General features: G+C 38.7%; 1 protein-coding gene across 1 annotated transcript in view; it reads left to right on the plus strand.

The window, feature by feature from the left end:
- LOC139145710 (transmembrane protein 132E-like) overlaps positions 1-17,797 on the plus strand; it is a 40,512-nt gene that overhangs the window by 11,257 nt on the left and 11,458 nt on the right. Inside the window, exon 3 of the mRNA XM_070717021.1 lies at positions 5,736-5,873. Coding sequence (XP_070573122.1) covers positions 5,736-5,873 — 138 coding nt within the window. The remainder of the gene's footprint in view (positions 1-5,735; positions 5,874-17,797) is intronic.

Consider the following 17,797-nt stretch of genomic DNA (forward strand, 5'->3'; position numbering starts at 1 on the left):
CTGTGTTTCATCGCTTGCAGGGATGGATTCCGAGTTGTTTCAGTGTTGTATTTTTTTAAGAATTAGTAGAGATGTGGAAAGGATTCCATCAAGCAAAGGGATGTATAAACTCAGACATGAAATTTTGTAAATTGTTGATGCAGTTTCCGTAATTTCCTTTGAGCCAAATGACACCAGACAGTATGTTACTTGTAAGCTGCTCCTAAGTTGTTTTGAATTTGTGTCCAACCTGTGTACAATACATCGATTTTTACCGGCTGACTGCAACACATGTCGGCCAGATTTCAGTCCCATTGTGCTGATTAGAAGAAATCACCTCTTCAAGACTTGTAACTGTGTGACTCATCATGCTTGTATCACTAGTGGCAAAGACTGAGGACAAATTTAGTTGCCTTCTGCCTGTTACTAGAGTTCAGATCGACGCTGCTTTTAATATCCCTAAATGTCGTTATCCAAACATAATCTGCCATGAATGATTGATTAGAACATGCTTAATCAAATACTGATAAGGAAAAGATTGCCAAGTTCTAAATGATTGAAGAATTATCTCCCCCCCCCAAAAAAAAAAACAGAAAGAAAGAATAAAGAAAATAAAACTGAAGACAGACAAGTTGAATTTCAAGAATGTATGACAACTGTTGTTAGTTGCTGACATTGCTTTTGAGTGAAGTGATGATAATATCCGTGTTCTTGCTTTGCTGTCAGGACTAGGCGCTGCTAGCTATCAGGCTGTTTGGAGTTTGCACAGTGGTAGGAGGCTTTTCCTCATTTGTGTAGAGTTTGCCATTTATCAAACTTTAATGAGAGCCACTGGGAATACTTATGGGTTATCTAGACAACAGACCAGTTGATGAGCTTTGCAATCAGTTTGGTGTTCCTCTCAAGCCAGGTTCTTACATAATAAGCCACTGGGTCCAAAAGTCCCTTCTACTCGTCCCATTGCCTGATAAACGCCGTTACAAGATAACAGCTAGTGGTGACATCCTTGTTTAGAGAATGAATCAGGCGAATTGAATATGCAACAGTGGTTGCAATTTAAACAGATTTACAAAAAAAGCACATTCCATCAAACTTGTAAGTGGTTTTACTTCCAAATTGCATGCCAGGGCTTCGAGTGTATTGTTATAAACGACAGTTACAATCAATTAGACCAGTACATGTTTGGCTAGACACAATGCCAAGTTCTGTTAAGCAAGTTCAAGTATTTTTTTGTCGCAGGATTAATTATTTTATTCTTGAGTTGTGTAACACAGGGTCAAGTTGAGAATCAACAGATTTTGTAGAGTTCATTTGGTTACAGAAGAAATGGTATTTCAGGATTTACATATTATAGTTTGGTCACACAGAATAACAAATTTTGTTTTTTACCAGTTTTCTCTGTCAGGGAAAAGAACAGATGCATACGCTATCTTACAAGCATACCATTGCCAAACAAATATCCATGGCTTACCAGCTACTTCTAGATATTTCCAGCTGATAAAGTGCATTTCTTATCAGTGTCAGAAGTTTTGGTCTGTGGACCAAAATCATTGATAAATTTTCAATCACGTTGAGTTCTGCAATGTTTCTGCAATTGACCAAGATTCAATCATAGTGGGTTTGTGGTCAAGACTACATAAAGTCCAATGATTTTATCGGCAAAGTTGATCAAATTTTTCTTCAACTTTATATTTTTAATAGTGAACAACTTCCAACATTTGATCAATTGAGAGTAATGTTACATCCACCATAGATCAAATCAGCAGCTTATTTGTGTCCCCTTGAATATTTGCCTTTTCAAGTAGTATAGTGAAATGTCAACTAGTACATTTGGTTCACACTATCTCCATATTGGGATTATCATATACAATTTCATGATGTCTTACATTGTATCTACATTGATTTAGTCCTCTAGCTTTCAAGAAAAGGAGGTTTTGGGGAGGAATTTCTAACTCTCTCAGATACCACTGCTTGAGACAGACAAGAAACATCTCGGAGGGAAATGGACTTTCCATTCACTTGCAAATCCTTGTTTGTGTATACCTTTTCCTGATGATGCCAAAAATGATCCAGATACTATAGTAGCTGTTAAAGCTTTCCTTTTTCCAACTCAGCAATGTTTTTAAAAGGCTGGTTTCTGTGCACGATTGTATGATGGCAAACTAGAGTCGAATTGCCAAGAAATCAGAGCGTCAAATACATAGTTGCTAAGTTTTTGACCCTGCCTATTCAGGGAGCCAGAATTCATGTATGCAGAGAAAATACAGTGCTAGACGACTGATTGTACTGGGCATACAAAAAAGAAAAGCACAGGACACAGGTCGTAGTGGCGAGGAATGTTTTTCCAAGCAGAGTTCTGAATTTGATCTGCATTGTGCATGCATAGAGATAGACCAAAGCAACATCAGCTAGCTTTCCATGGCCGCAGGGGGAGGGGGGGGGGAGGAGTTCTAATATGGAGGGTGAGAGTGGTATAGAAGGTGTCTGAGCTGTTTGAGATGGATTAAATTACCAGGTAAATGGAGACGATACCACAATTGTTCCCGCAGAGTGGCTTCATGAAACTGATGAATGGTTAATGAAATGGCTGAAATTGTATCGCTAGATTCACAAGGTTGCCCCCAACATTTCAAACTTTCCAGAGTTTTAAATACAAAATCGTAGGTGACCAGGGAAGATGGCACATGCCTTTAAGTGACTATACTCTTAGTTTGCGTGGTGTTGAGCTCTCTTTCTCTCACTCTCTCTTTCTTTCTCACCTTTTGTCTAGACTATTGTGAGGATGCTGAAGTCAGTATTAAGTATGTGGCCAGCCTTTTATGTGTGTTCTGTTCACACAAACTGACGTCACCACGGCAGGCCTAACAAAGCCCGGCCTGGCAGTACCCCATGATTGGCTGCATGTTGCATGGCTGACAAAGGCCACGGCTGCAAATGACTGGGTGTCCATAATAGGATTGTGTACCAATGCACCCAGGTTTTCAACATTAAAAGTAGCCGACTCAAACCTGATCAACTGAACACCATTCTGGACTTCTTTTAATATGCAATTAGCTAAGCCTTTTTTCCCCTCTTGAAAACAAAAAACAGGAATCAGAAAAGAGTAGGAGATAGTTAGCTGTTTGCATACAGTTCATCTAATCTACTTACTATAGCTTTCTGTGCTCATAATTATTGGTCCAATAGGCCCAGAAACAACACTTGTCATTGACATGAAAGAGAATCTCTCGAGTGAAGCCTTCTCCTTCACTAGTATATTGTGATTTTGCTTTTTAAAGTGAAAGCCTCCTCCAGCGTCACTGTGATGTGTCCAAAGCAATGCTCTGAAGTCAGCCGATCCTCTCCCCAAAGATACAACATTTACTTGAATCAGGGATTGAGAAATGGATTTTGGCAGATTGGTGAAATTTCTTTTTTCTATTTCACCAGAAAGGGAGTCTCTATTTTTCAGTCAAGCTTTGATCTTGTGTCGTGTTAATGTGTCTTGGCCATGGTTGTCCACTTGTGTGTGTTAGTCTTTCTTGGTAAATTTACTCTCAGTCTTAAGAAAGACGTGCTGAGGGGATAGATATTTTGAGTTCTCAAAGTCTTACATTTCTTCCCTCAGGTCTAGAGCTTGTGCAAACTCATTTTGAAATGTAGAGAAAATAATTTTCATCATCATGTTTGTGTCAAAATGAACAAAAATAATGTTTTGCTCAGAGAGTTACCGGGGGAATTTGGCAGCCATTTTGAATTTCATAGTCTGGTACCATTTAGGTAATTTGCCTTCCCTTTTGTGTCAAAAATGTATACAATGTTCTTAAATCACTGATAAGAATATTTTAAAGTTTGCATGAACAGACATGAGCACCAGTTAAACTCGTTTTCAAGGTGTTCACCATACTCACCCATACTTGTCTGTCAACCAAACAATTTACTTTCAATTTCATGCACATTCATACAAAATATCACTGTTGTCATAAAAATCATTATGAAGAGATACACACATTCACACAAAGGGTGAATAAAATCTAGGACAATTACAGGGAGTTGAAGTAAGTTCAAACGCCAGGAATCATTGTGAAGTGCGCAAATTGGGAATGTTTCCGTTGAAATGCATTTATTGCCTCAGAAAAAATTCTCAGCAGTATAAATATTTGCTTCATGCATGCCTCAGCAGTTTACTCATAAAATTTAATACCTTTGCAATGAAAATCAACACCAGAAAATGTTTGCATCTCTCAAGCCAAGGGTGTCATGTAGTTTGAGAAATTCAAAAATCTCTAACAAACAATTCCTTTGACGGAAGGTCGGAAGACGTTTCTGTTACAAAAATGAGTTTCATTGTCAGGATAAGAACCTGTTCTCCCCGTTATTCCAAAGTAAATAGAGAAGTCCCAGTGGCTGTTAAAAGTGCTAGATCATACCAAAGTGCACTGCAGTAGGCAAAGTAGGGGGGTTTTAAATAAAAATGAGAGAATAATGAATAGGCTGCACGCGAGCTGCCTGAGTGGATTCTTTCTTTATTCAGTGTATTCTTGTTGTTCTGCCCAATTGACGAGTACTTTTTTCGGGGACTCTTTGCACCCAAGTGAAAAGAACTGATTAAGAATGAACTACAATTTGCCATACTTCTCCTGCACTGTAGTACAGCATAGGATACTAAGTAGCAGTCGAGAGTAGGAGTCTGGTGCATGGCAAAATCAGCAGGGAGTAACTATTAAGACGAATAAACTATCGTTTGTCCTTTCTTGTCACATGCAGGATTTATCCTTATATAGTGTCACAAATTATTATTAACCCCTAGAGACGTTGAGTGTTACAACACTAGTTCTCCAGAGTGGCAATTTATTTATTTTCTATGCAAATACATGGTATTTGATTTTCTGTTGTGGGAGTAGGGCTAACCTTTGACCAAATGGAAGGTCGGCGGCAAAACAAACTTGCCAATCTTGTTCCTGATATGATAAGAGCTCTGCATAGCTATTGATCCGACATGGTTAATTATGTTTCCAACCTTGAGTGGTTTGAAGAGGGACTGCAGAGCCTGTTAGAGATTTAATTTGATCAAAGTTGTTCCAACCTGATGTAATATGAAACTTTAATTTACAAAAATTCAAAATGTATTGTAAGCATATGCGTGTCCGATCAGAACAATTTTGTACCGCAGAGTTTTGCTTCAACATGACATTTTGAATGATAGGGTGTTTTGGGTTGAGGTACATGTTTAATGATTGTTTGAGGAGAGAGGGATTGCTCCGTTGACAAGGTGGAACATGACAGCTTGATGCGTATATCGGCGTTTTATTAAGGACTTCATCATGTAATTACGACCAGGTGACAAGTCAACAGGAATATGAGAGTAAAGAAAAAAATTATCAGTAACATGGTTCCGATGTTGACAGTGCTGTGTCTGTATGGCCATGTACAAAATGGGTTTGAACCCTCTGACCCGGTGTGAGACAACACCTGTATTCACGTCGATAGTGTTGTATCAGATGTAGCCATCTTGTTGATTCAGCAAAACTATTAACCAATTATTGCAGGGAATAATTATAAGTTTGCAAAATTTGAAATTCACCGAAGAATTTTCGTTGTCTTTGCAAAAATTAAACAATTGTTCCTGTCTCAGTACTCAGCTGTTGTAAGTGTTGAAATGTAGTGAATGAATTTCTAGATATTTCCAACAGTGTGATCAATCATAGTAGGGTGTCAGGCAAGTCATTCTTAATAACGATTGTCTTATCGTTTTCTTTTTTTTCTTTGGCCAACAGAGCAAAGGCCAAAAAAGGCATAAGATTCAGCTCTATCAGCCCACACGATGGACATGGTTGGGATTTTGATTTCACCTTCAATGATAAACAGTCCAGTGTGTTGATGTTCCATGGTGTATATACAGAATCTGATTCAAGGTAAGTCTTGTGCGTTAGAAATGTACTTGCACTGCGATGGTCATCTCTTTACCAAATTTAATTTTATCACTTCACAAGAAGTCTCAGCTGTGCTTTGTAAATGTAGAACATCAAATGAGTGGTTGAGTTCAAGAAGTAACATTTTATTAGTTTTGCATAATAAATGTGTACGTGTAAAACTGTACGTTAACAGGTAACCGTTTTGTAGAGGAAGTTTTGTTTTCCTTGTATTATCTCACGTTATGATTGAGGGGAGGGGGCTTCATGCTTTGGCTGAATAACAACCCCCTTCCACCTTTCCGACAGTAGAATAGGATGTGTAGTTCATGTACATGTAAGCTACATATAAAAGTGTTTTAGTTAGACTTCTGTGCGAGTACACGATTTGTTCCAGTGATAAGCTGAATGGGCGTAGCTGACCACACTATGAACTACCAAACACACTGCATGAACTCCTCTGTGACGATTTTTACTTTTTCTATCGTGAACATGAGATACAGTACATCTGTCCTCCTCTTTGCTCCCTCAGTAAAACTAACCTTCCCTGTTATCTGCCAAGTCCCTCCTTCCCTGACCCCCACCCTAAACCAATCGGCAACTTTTAGAATTGAAAAAACTGCATTGTGATCCATGCCTTATGGTGGTGTTATGCGATACTAGTGGGGGGTTTTTGACGACATACTGTCTGCCAGACAGACTTTGTTTGGATTGCATCTCCTCAACTTCAAGGCCATTACGTAACGAACAGTGGTGGTTTAGTCTGTATCCTCCTCATGCTGGGAGAGAGTCTGGTAGAAGTCTGAGAGAAATCCCATCCCCCATCATGCAATTATCCCCATGGGGGTATTTCTACTTCTGTGTTTCAAATACTTGCAATAATAAATTAGAGTAGCTCTAAACAAAGATTGCTTCTACTGTAAGATGAAGTGAATTGCCTGTTGTTCAGGATTTGAGAGGCAAGCCAAGAAACCATTCCAATGTTCATCATTGGTATGTCTCTCTCATTGATCATTTCTGGGGTTCATCCAAAGGGTTTCTTCAACCAAAACTATTTCTGAATATTTGAATAAACAAATTAGAACTTCAGACCGAGAAATGCCAATATTGATACTCCTAGGACGTGGATGTAGTTTTTTCAATCAAAAAAAAATTATTGCAACTAATACAGTTGACTGTCTGGGAAGATTTCACATAGTCTAGATTCCATCCAGCTAAGTTTGGGGTCTTTGTAAACCCCAGCACCAACTTACCAGCTAGATCCTAGACTGAAGGATGGATTTTTGTCAAGATTTTTACTACCAAACTGAAAGTCTTTCTTTATATGTTCATTTCTGTTGATTTCTCAACTTGAATTGATGTCTTTATTCAGCCATTAATTTTGTGGAGAACTTCAACAAAAACAGAAGAGCATCTTCTTTCATCCAGATTTTCTGTTGATAAACTCAAACATCTTACAAGGAAAAAAACTGTTACTACTTGCCATTCTTGTAAATCTTGCAGAAATACTTCAAACCAGTAAAAGACAGCTGTGTATATGCAACATCAACTTCTCTACCTTAAGGTACATGCGGGGATTGGTCTTTGGAAATACAGTGGATTCTTGACTTTAAATTCTCATCATATTTCACTGTTTTGTTTTCTGAAGTACTCACTGCTTTGTCTCAAAATATCAGTGCTACAGTGCAGATATTATGCCTCATTCTCACCTGTATTTGGAGGATTATGTTTGAAAAATTCTCCACTTAGTAAATAGTTTGTGTGTTTTACTACGAAATGTCAAAAAAGTTGCCATGCAGCATGTGTGCCTCAAACACTCTGGCATTGAAATCACCTCTGAAAATGTCAAGCAGCGAGCGCCACTTCCATCCCAATTACAGTGACACAGACTGGAAAAGATTAAAAAATAAGGTCTTTTGAGGACAGATGCCAACCGATGTCCAATCATCTGTTTGGTCTTTTGTGTAACTTTCTTATGGAAAAAAAATTTGATGCAGGGCCGAACACGAAAACACAATTTTGCCCAGGGGAAACTTACATCTGTGAATGTTGGACAAGGCGTTGTCATAGTTACACTGAAATTGCTCACTGCCGGTAATTAATTGATGATAAAAGGTATCTGCTGGGTAACCCAATAGAAGATAGCAAGTATGTATCCCATCATGCAAAGCATTCTAGAAGGTCTTGCTACTGTTCTCCGATAAAAAGCACCAAAAACTCCTTTTTTCTTATCTTTTTTTATCACTTTTCCTCTTGGCTTTTTAGTTGGATATTCTATGTTAATAGGGTGTTCCTGAGATCTTATTTTTTGCTTTTTCATGAGGGTTCAGGACAGGTGATAACCCCTAAAGCCACATTCTTGGAGAAAGTATGTAATACACATGAGTAGATCTTGTCAGACTACCGTGGCAGACCTAAGGAGTGGGTTCTATTGGTCTTCCATTGCCAATTGAACTGGAAAGACAGACCGTAAATAAGGAAGGCCTTGGTTTGTACAAAGGCAAATCAAGTATTTTTTTCTCTTTTCTTCCTTTCATTCCCTCCCCCCTCTCTTCTGAGGCCATGCGGATGTAGAGAGGCGTTGCAGTGGAGTGTGAGTTCTGGTTGAATGATTTGAACATAAGGCCCAGAGAACACCCAGTCACCAGCAACCGACCATGAAATTGCATACTCAGCCTTTGAGTCGCTGCTTACAGCTCATTCTTTTTTGGATCCCTGGCACATAATGTACGCGCACTGCCCCGCGACATTCCTACTGCAATGAAACAATTTCTAGCTTCTCAAATGGTGGCAGTTTTCAACTCAGTGTTATGGACGAAGCTGTTGTTTCCCCCTCAATATTCTCTGAGTACCCCCACCTCCCTTTCCCCCTCTCTTGTATACTATTTTTTGTCAGCTTTGGTCTGTGACAACATCGTGGTGCTACGGCTGGATGGATTATGTTTCAAGGGCGGTGTATGCATGTATGTGCGCCGACATCTAATTCTGTAAAACCTGCAACTTAACACTCTCAAGGCACACATACCTGGAGAATACATGTATTAAATATTCATGTGATGGCACACAAATAATGCAAAGATGGCAACTGACCATTCACATCCAGTGATTTCACGCCGTGTTGCCTTTAAAGTCTTTATGTAAAACACAGATTCAAAAGAGTCACTATTTGACATTTTCAGTCCAAAAGTTGTTAAGTCTGATGTTCAAATTTAGTTAACTTACAAATGATTGAGATGGGTTCAGTCCACATTGAACAGGTCATTGAAGGAGTCGTTGATAACAATGTCGTGATCAATTCCTGCAGGATTACCAATGGTAAAATTATATCAGACAAGCTACACTTTTGCCAAATCTTTTATTTTCATGAATCAATCTAAAACTCAGTATGGTCAGATCTGGCTTGTAAACCTGTCAGAAGGTCATCTCAAGAGTCAAAACTCTAATTGTTGTGAGCAGTAACAGTAACAACTTGGACAATTCATCTATAGTATTCTTTGCTAAACCCTTGTCTTAGCTTACTGTCTTAATAACAAAAACAGAAAGCGTAACTGAAAAATTTACATATGTGTGAGTCGGTGAACGGTGGACTGGACACAAACAACAGTGGAGTTGTAGTTTGCATATTGCACCACAACTTGACTTGCCTGCATGGCTTTCAAAGTCACCCACTTTCAAGATTAAGCTGAATTGAAAGATTCTGCTTCTTTGAAGTAAAGAGCATCAGTTTTTCCACAAAGCTAGAGCAAAATGCTACTATTTTTCAGATTTTTAGGGGGATACGGAAGAGAGATGCAGAAAAAAAGAAAGAATGGAAAAGGTTACCTGGAGTGATTTTGGAAATAGCTAACAAACGTCTTTATAGGCATTGTCTATGGGATATTAGCCATGTCCACCAGACAGACTTATACATATTTACTCGACAGCTTTCTCAGCAAGACAAAAAAACTTAAGATGTGAGATTATGCGGGTATATGGCCCCTAAGGCGAACCAGGGAGACCAGCGGAGCTGATTGGCCAATGACGGCCACTTTCTTGGCTAAGCCTCATTGTGGGCCCAGATTCACTTATCCCCATTGGAGGTGTATAGCCAATCGGGAACAAAAGCAAAGAACTGGCAATGAGACCAGCCAAAGTACTTGGGCGAGCTCTTAGCAAGCACTAAGCAAGGGAAGTGCCAGTGGGCTTGACTATTTAGGATTTTTGTTTGCCCCTACTTAGCAAGGTTTGGGAGTGGAAGAGGTCGTGGTAATACAAGCAGTAGGTCAGTTAGAGGCTTTGAGAAGCATGCAGTAACTCCACAATCAATGCGAGGATTACTTTTTCTTTAGTCCTTCACTTTGTTATTTTTCTATTTACTCCGAAGCCTGCCTCTTTCAATCAATTTTTTTTTCTTTTTCCCCCTTTCCTTCACGATGGGTCTTTTTGTTCTGTAGGTGTCCACAACAACATAGCTCAGGTCAACTACATATGAATTTTTATATACTTATGGCTAAATGTATTTGTGCTGAAATGTGCAAGAAAGAAAGCGAGAAATTTTTTATAAGCAGTGATATTAATTTTTGAAAGATTTTGGCCAAGGTTGCTTGCTTCTGCTGCAATGGGGCTTGATAGCCCATTCCGTGTGAGAGATTTTGTTCTTCTAGGCAGGGTTACGGGATGGCTGTCAGTTTGTGATTTGACCTCTGACCTAAGGTGCTGTCACTGATGCTTTGTAGACGTCCATGCTTAAATGACAGAGAGAGAAAGTGAGAGAGAGTGCATCTGAATATGAGCGAGAGAGATGAGAGAGACTCAGAGTGTTTGTGTGTGTGTGTGTGTGTGTGTGTGTGTGTGTGTGAGAGAGAGAGAGAGAGAGAGAGAGAGAGAGAGAGAGAGAGAGAGAGAGAGAGAGAAAGGCCAACCTGAAAGGTTGATGAAAATGGGTCAAACTTAGTAATTCTATCCTCTATCCTCCTCTTTAACCCTCCAACCCCAAGTTGTGGAAGAGTCCCCATCATGTCAAGCTGATCTGTTCACCCCTTCATTCTACCACCTCCTGATTTGGTATCATCCATCCGTGGTGTGGCATCACTCTGATCATCCAGAAACAACTAATATGTCCCTGATAATTCCAGGAGGGAATATAAGGTTTCGGAGGGAACGTTCCACATTAAAAACAAGACAATGTTAGTTGCTGTTTGTTAGAGATAGAGGTACCATCCAAACTTAAAACAGTGGCGATATTCACCATAAGTTTTAGGAGAAAACGGAAGCAAGTAAACTATAGTCGGCCAAAAGAAGGGAATATTTACAAACATTCAGCGGATGTGTAGATAAGTTAGGTCATATTTTAAAAGGATGATAATGCAAAATAAATATTTGTTCCTGATTGGTCGGTTACACCCACTGGTTGTAGTGGAAGTTACAATGTGGATACTTTCTTCCCTTTATGAACTTCCTTCCCAGAATGCATTGGGTCATTCTTCTTGAGGCAGGGAACCTTCAGTTTGGTATTTCATAATACAGGTGTTGACATCATAATTTGCATGTGTTCGTAAAAACAGGATGGAAATCAAGTTTATTGACTGGTTCTTATTTAAAATGAAAAATCAAAGTAATTCAAGTTCGCGGCTTGATACTTAAACTCTTGTAATTTATTTTACCATATGTATTCTTTTATTGATGGTCATTTTGGTGTTTTATTATTTTTATAATTTATTTTAACTATTAAATACATGTTTTGAATTATGGATCTGTCAGATTTATTATTGTAGCATGACTACCGTAAATCAATTTGAAAACAGAAAAACAAATATGTATGACTTCTACAAGATAAAGGGATGTACAGTCTCTGATTGTCTCTCTTTCCTCCGAATTTAAATCATTCTCTTAAGTTTAAATCTCTTGTCTGAAAGTCACAAACATGCTCCACGAGTCCTTTTGAAAATATTGTAGAAAATAGAAATTACTGTAAAAGGGAGCCAAACAAACTTGTATTCCAACAAAAAAATTTATAATTCTTGGGAGCAAAGTGACAGGGTAACACAAACTTTTGCGGAGATCGTGATCAGTGTATAGAGATAGGTAATAACATTGCTGATCCCATTTCATGTATATACACTTCTCAAGGTTTAATCTTTTTAAAGTGTAATTATGACGACTGTGCTGTAGCTTTAATTAGAGAAACTCTAGCTTTTTGTTGGTTATCGCATTACGCACAAAGTATGCCAATCTTACAGGCTCTAGCATGCATTCTGCCCATTCAACCAATGTGACCCAGCCTATTCATCTCGGGAAAACTTCAATTTTGGTCCGCAAAAGATAAAAAAATGAATAGAGTGAAGGGGGGAGGGGGGGGAGGGGGAGAAAAGAGGCCTAGTGATGATGAATAAAAGTCACTGTAATTAAATAAGTGACAATCAGACAAGATGTGAAGAGAGAAAGATTCTTAAAAGATACAAAAAGTTGACTAACAATAAAGGCTGTGTTTTGTGCCAACTAGTGCAGGGACTTATATGGGTCTGTTTGTTGATGGAAACTGAGTGGGTTTTTGTGGCGGGGTTACCCCTATTGATTATTTCATTCCTGAGGTGAAATTAACTCCGGCAGAAAGGGATCTCATAGCCGGGTAACATGAAGCCCCTTAGCAACAATACCAAGGGAACTCAGGGGAGAGCACAAAAAAGGAAAACTTTGCACGGTCCGATGGATACACTTTCAAAATTTTGTGACACGGCTTCAACCAGGAGCACAAACATTAATTTTTGTGTAAATTAAAAATAAAACTAAACCATATGGGTGATGGTTTCAGCACTTCATTAATGTGTTGGAGTCAATGTAATGGATAGCATGCTAACTAACTCCCGGAGCAGTCAGATTTCCTCCCTGTAACCCACCCAACATGGAATAGTGAACTAGCAAACACATTTTGCGTGTATGCCAAGCGGCAAGCATTCCAGCTCACGGTATCAGTTTCAAATCTATGCGATGACTTCATGCAGTACTTGTTAAGGTGTTTGAAACTCAAAAAGGACGAGCAGTACCACTCACTTGTTTCAACTTTAGACGGTAAACATCGCTGTTGTATGCACGCAATATCTGAGTGTTTTTCTCTTGACTAAAAAAGCACATAAAAGCCAATAAAAGCCAATCAATAGACATAATTGTAAATGATGTTCAGCTCTGAAGTCTAAGGAGCTATGAAAATTTCTAATATCTTCTCCATACCTGTATTAAGCTGCTCTGGTGAAAGATTTGAATAGTTTGGTGGGTATAGTTTTCAGACACTGCAAAAAAGAAAGACATTTTTCCACCCAGTGTTTGTTAAGGTTTATACTTGTGAGGCAAGTTGGTCTTACAGTTTATTAAACCAGTAAAAGAATGTTTAATCCTCTTGATTCCAGTATTCACAACCATGGAAATTGTTTACAACGCCTGCTTCTTGAATTTCGATTGAATGATGAGTACTGTGTGTTTTGTAGCAAGCCACCAGGCAAGCTTGCCATACATTCCCTTGCTCAGAATGAGAGTTATTACATTTGCAATATTTTGCACAATATTTTATTATTCTTAGAGTAATTTCCATATTTGATAATAATTTCCTCGTCACTATGACAACAGTAAGATTAAAGTGTCCATCGACCCACCACCTGAACTTGGTCAGATTTGGCCAGATTGTGATAAACTATTCTGTGTCTTCCTTGGTTTCTCTTCCTCGTATTTTTCCTTAAAAGCTTTCAGAGGCCAAATCCAAAGAACTAGGCAACCTTTTCTATGCTGCGGCACTAGGGCAGAGTTCATTTCATGCAAGGAAAGGTAGTAATGTTTTATAGCTGCAAACTGATATATTTATGAGCTTGCTGTGTGCAAAAACAAGAATCCATATTATCCTTCCTTCAACCGTAAATCTTCTTCCGTCAAGAAAAAGGTCTGCAATAATATGACCAGGACAAGACTGATTCTCAACTGTTAAGACCAAATTTTATTACAGTAAGTATTATTTATGATCATCTGTACAAATTTTGGAAACAAATAGCAAAGTTGACGACTGCTCTTTAAAAACGAATGGTGATGGTGCTGAACAAGCAAAAAGTGTCTAGGATGGAAAAGAATTTTTTTACGATTGGAAAAAGGAATTTCTCTGGTGTAGAGTTAGTGATTATGAGGTTTATTTGATTGGTCATGAGTTGTGTGCGATCAGGGTATCAGCAACAAGAAAGTTGTTTGTATCAATGGTACACATAGTCTTTCTGGTATTCATGGTTCAGCTTGAGTGACCGCAGTTTTCCAGTCAATTTTTCATGCTTGCCTTCACAATGAAGGCGGTGATTTCGGTGTCCTCAAAAGTCCGCCTTTGTCCCCCTGCACCATCCGGCTCCCTGCCAGTCTGAGGCTTAGCCAACCAGAAAGACCCTGCATTATGCTGCTGCCATCCGTTACACTCTCTGTCGACTTTTGGATTTCATCTTGATACACAAATAATTGTCATTCTATAGACTGGTGGAGAAGAGGCCAGCGTTTAACTGATGAGTGGCTGTGAGTTTGTCTTCAGTCCTGTCACACGGTGGATGGATCCCAGACTCCAATCAATGATCACTCATGGACAATCATGACAATCCGTGAGACAAGAATGTTGAGGGCCTCTGATTTGCTTGACAGTTTGTTTTTAAAATGTTTACTGATTTCACTACAGTGTTAACATAGATTTTCACCATTTTAGGTGATATATTCTTGTCTGAAAACACACAATGGTAGATTATGGATTGCCGTAACTTACCCAACTCAGTACAGGTGTTAAAATAGTTTTCTTTCTGTAATCATGATTATTAAAAGCCTGGCATGTGATGTTGTGGTTATTTTCCGCCAGTTTGTTACAATGTTTCTTGTTCACGGACCCCTGATAAAACAGAGATTCAGAGAAAAATTCCTACACGACAAATATGAAGCACTTTTGTAATCCGGTAACGTAAAAGCAGCAGTTAAACAGACCTCAGGGTTTCAACTTACTTGCCTATTGGAATAGGGTAAAATCTGCACATATGTACTTCATAATGTGAACACTGAAAAATATGTAATCATTTTGTTTGGAAGTATAATTTCAGACTAATTAGGGATTTTGGGTGAGAATAATCATATTACTGACTGGTACGGTTGAAAATTGTGGGAACATTTGTTTCTGGAGGAATTGCGCTGACGCACCAGGGACATCTGTTCAACACTTCTATCATCTGCCTCCAGTGGTGTACAACTGAAGACTGAAGGAGGATTTTTCTGTCGGCATTGCAGTATCAATAACATGCTTCATTCTATATAGAACCGAAATTCTTGACTTGCGGGGATTGTCACCGTATATTCTGAATTTCAAATTTCATGCATAAATAACTGTAGGATACTGCTTGAAATTTTGTGCAGTTGTTAGCTGTGTGTGGCAGGATGTTGCTTGATTCTGACAGCCTGAAAATGTATGGCTAAGTCGTAGACTGCCTGTGAAATATTTGACTCTAAATGTGTTCTCTCTGAAAATCACAGTCTCCACAGAGAGGTATATGCACACTTGCAAACCCTCTGGTTTTCAGTTGCATGATCTGACCATTCCATTCATGCCTTCTGGTACAGTTGATCCTTCGTGTGGAAATTGAGGTGAAGTCAAGTTAAAAACAAACAGTCGGTGTTATTATGCCCCAGTGTCCCTGTGAAAATAAAGTTGAACAACATAGAAGCAAGTGGTCTTAAAGTGGTCACACATCTCAAAATTTTGAAATTTGGGACCAATGACCATGGATACCTTGTTTAACTGGAAGGATTGAATGCCTATCTAAGCTCTGCAAAAGTGTTAAAAAATTACCTCACCCATTTGATGGAATGAACTAACCACTTGGTATTCTTTCAGAAAGTTTCTTATGCCGGTCGTCCAAAGTTTTTCCGCCCTGCTGCTCCAGCGTAGACCCTGGCATGTTGTGTGAATGTGTTTGATTTGGTGTTGATTTTAGGTGGGATGCAACAGATAGCCCTAATGGACATCCATCAATGCAAACAAGACACAAATGATAGTGTTCCCAAGAAATTATGAGATTTGGAATGGGTTTGCTGTCACTAGTCTACATGTTGGATTTATTGGCATGTATGGGGTGAAAGTTCAACCTACCACTGACAGAGCTTGTTTCCACTACTCATTCAAGCTATAATATACCATGGCATACAAGTTTTGCCACAGAGCTTTTTCAGAATGTTCATTCTTTTTATGTATTCAAAGTGATTTTTTCTAGCCTACACTTCAGTTTTCCCTTTTCCCCTTCCACATAAAGCCTTTGTCGTCCATGTCAGTTGGTAATAATTACCTTTCTCTCACATCATGTGGTCTATGGATGCAGGCCAATCAAAATACAAGAAAATCAAAGTCATGTAAATATTTGCATACATTTGCATAATTAATGAAGTCAAACATATGCCCTCTTGTCACCTGGTCCTTTCGAATTTCCAAATGTTCATATATGGTATCCAAAAAAGAATCATATCATATCTGCCATGTTTTACTGTATTTATGGAATACAGTTCTGGTAGCACACATATTAAACCGTTGCCATAGTGATTATCAATGACTTGTCCTGTAGTACAGGGGTGATACTTAACTCAGCAAACATTAGAAAAAAGAGTTTTTGAGAAAAAAATCATAACATGCCTTTGTTTCTATTTTGAAGGGTAAAAATAACACTTAAAATTACAATGGAGCCATTCTACTTGGGCAGTCGGAGTCTATTCGTCACAACAAATTTTGAACCACTGAAAGATAAATGTACAGTACATTAGAAGGTGTGGAAAGTTGCCCCACGAAATGTTTTGAAGATAAAGATCTTATCAGGAGGTAATCGAATAGAAGAATATTATGGTTGTTTCAACATATATATCTTGGCAAAGAACTGACTTTTTGATGGAAATTTTGGGTATGAGATAGTATAATTTTTATTTTGTCCAGGTTTGGACTCTGTGAAGTTTTTATACCTCAAAAATAATGTAAAAAAACTTAAGCACCTACAGTTGTCAATAATTTAGTGTCAGTTCAGTTATTTTTGTCATATGTAAAATTGAAGGAATTGTGTTGGAATAATTGAACAAAAAAAACTCAAAACTCCTGACTATGAGAAAAAGCAAAGGAAGTGAAAGGCAAGGAATAAAAGATTCTTTGAAATGCAGAGAACGTTGTGTAGGAAAGTTTTGCTTGCTCAGAAGTAGTAAACAAATATGAAGTGGATTTCAAAGAGTTAAAGACCATGTAGATAGTCAGTTGCTTTGGCTTCTGTGTGCGTGTGTCCCTCAACTATTTTGTTGACATACTTCTCATGCGGAGGCAGTTCGGGTTACGATATAATGGCAGTGTGTACGAAAGTCAACTCAAAGGCTGCACCATAGCTCCCCAGTGCCACCATTTGTAAAGCTCTCTTTTGCTGGTCCTTTTTATCAAGAAAGAGCAGAGTGGTTCACCATTGACAAATACCTCAGATTTGTCTTGTGTTTGCTCCCGACTGGTAAAAAGCCCAGGGAAAGCACGTTGCGTGAAAACATTTTGTTGTACACGATCCAATACAATATCCATCCGTCTTGTATTTGGCTGTTAGCTTCAGACTTATACAGTCAGTGGGGAGACAGTTTTGCAGGGTTCGGAAATGATGATAAATGGATTCAAGGCTATCCCCTCCCCTTCATTCCATTAAGAGGGGGGGGGGCTTTAATTACCAGACTGACCATGATGTAATCCCAGGCAATGATTTATGGTTGAGGAGGGTGCAACTGGTGTGTGTTTGTTTGTTTACCGGGGCTGCAGCAGTGGCCTTGCCTTTTATCTCTACTTTCACTAGGGGGAGTGCATTTTCAAGAAACACCACTGATTCAACCACATGAAAGCAAAGCTGAAAATGTAATATTCATCGTGATTGGTTAAAAAACATCCATGT

Source organism: Ptychodera flava, chromosome 12 (assembly GCF_041260155.1).
Source record: "Ptychodera flava strain L36383 chromosome 12, AS_Pfla_20210202, whole genome shotgun sequence".
Taxonomy (NCBI): Eukaryota; Metazoa; Hemichordata; class Enteropneusta; family Ptychoderidae; genus Ptychodera; species Ptychodera flava.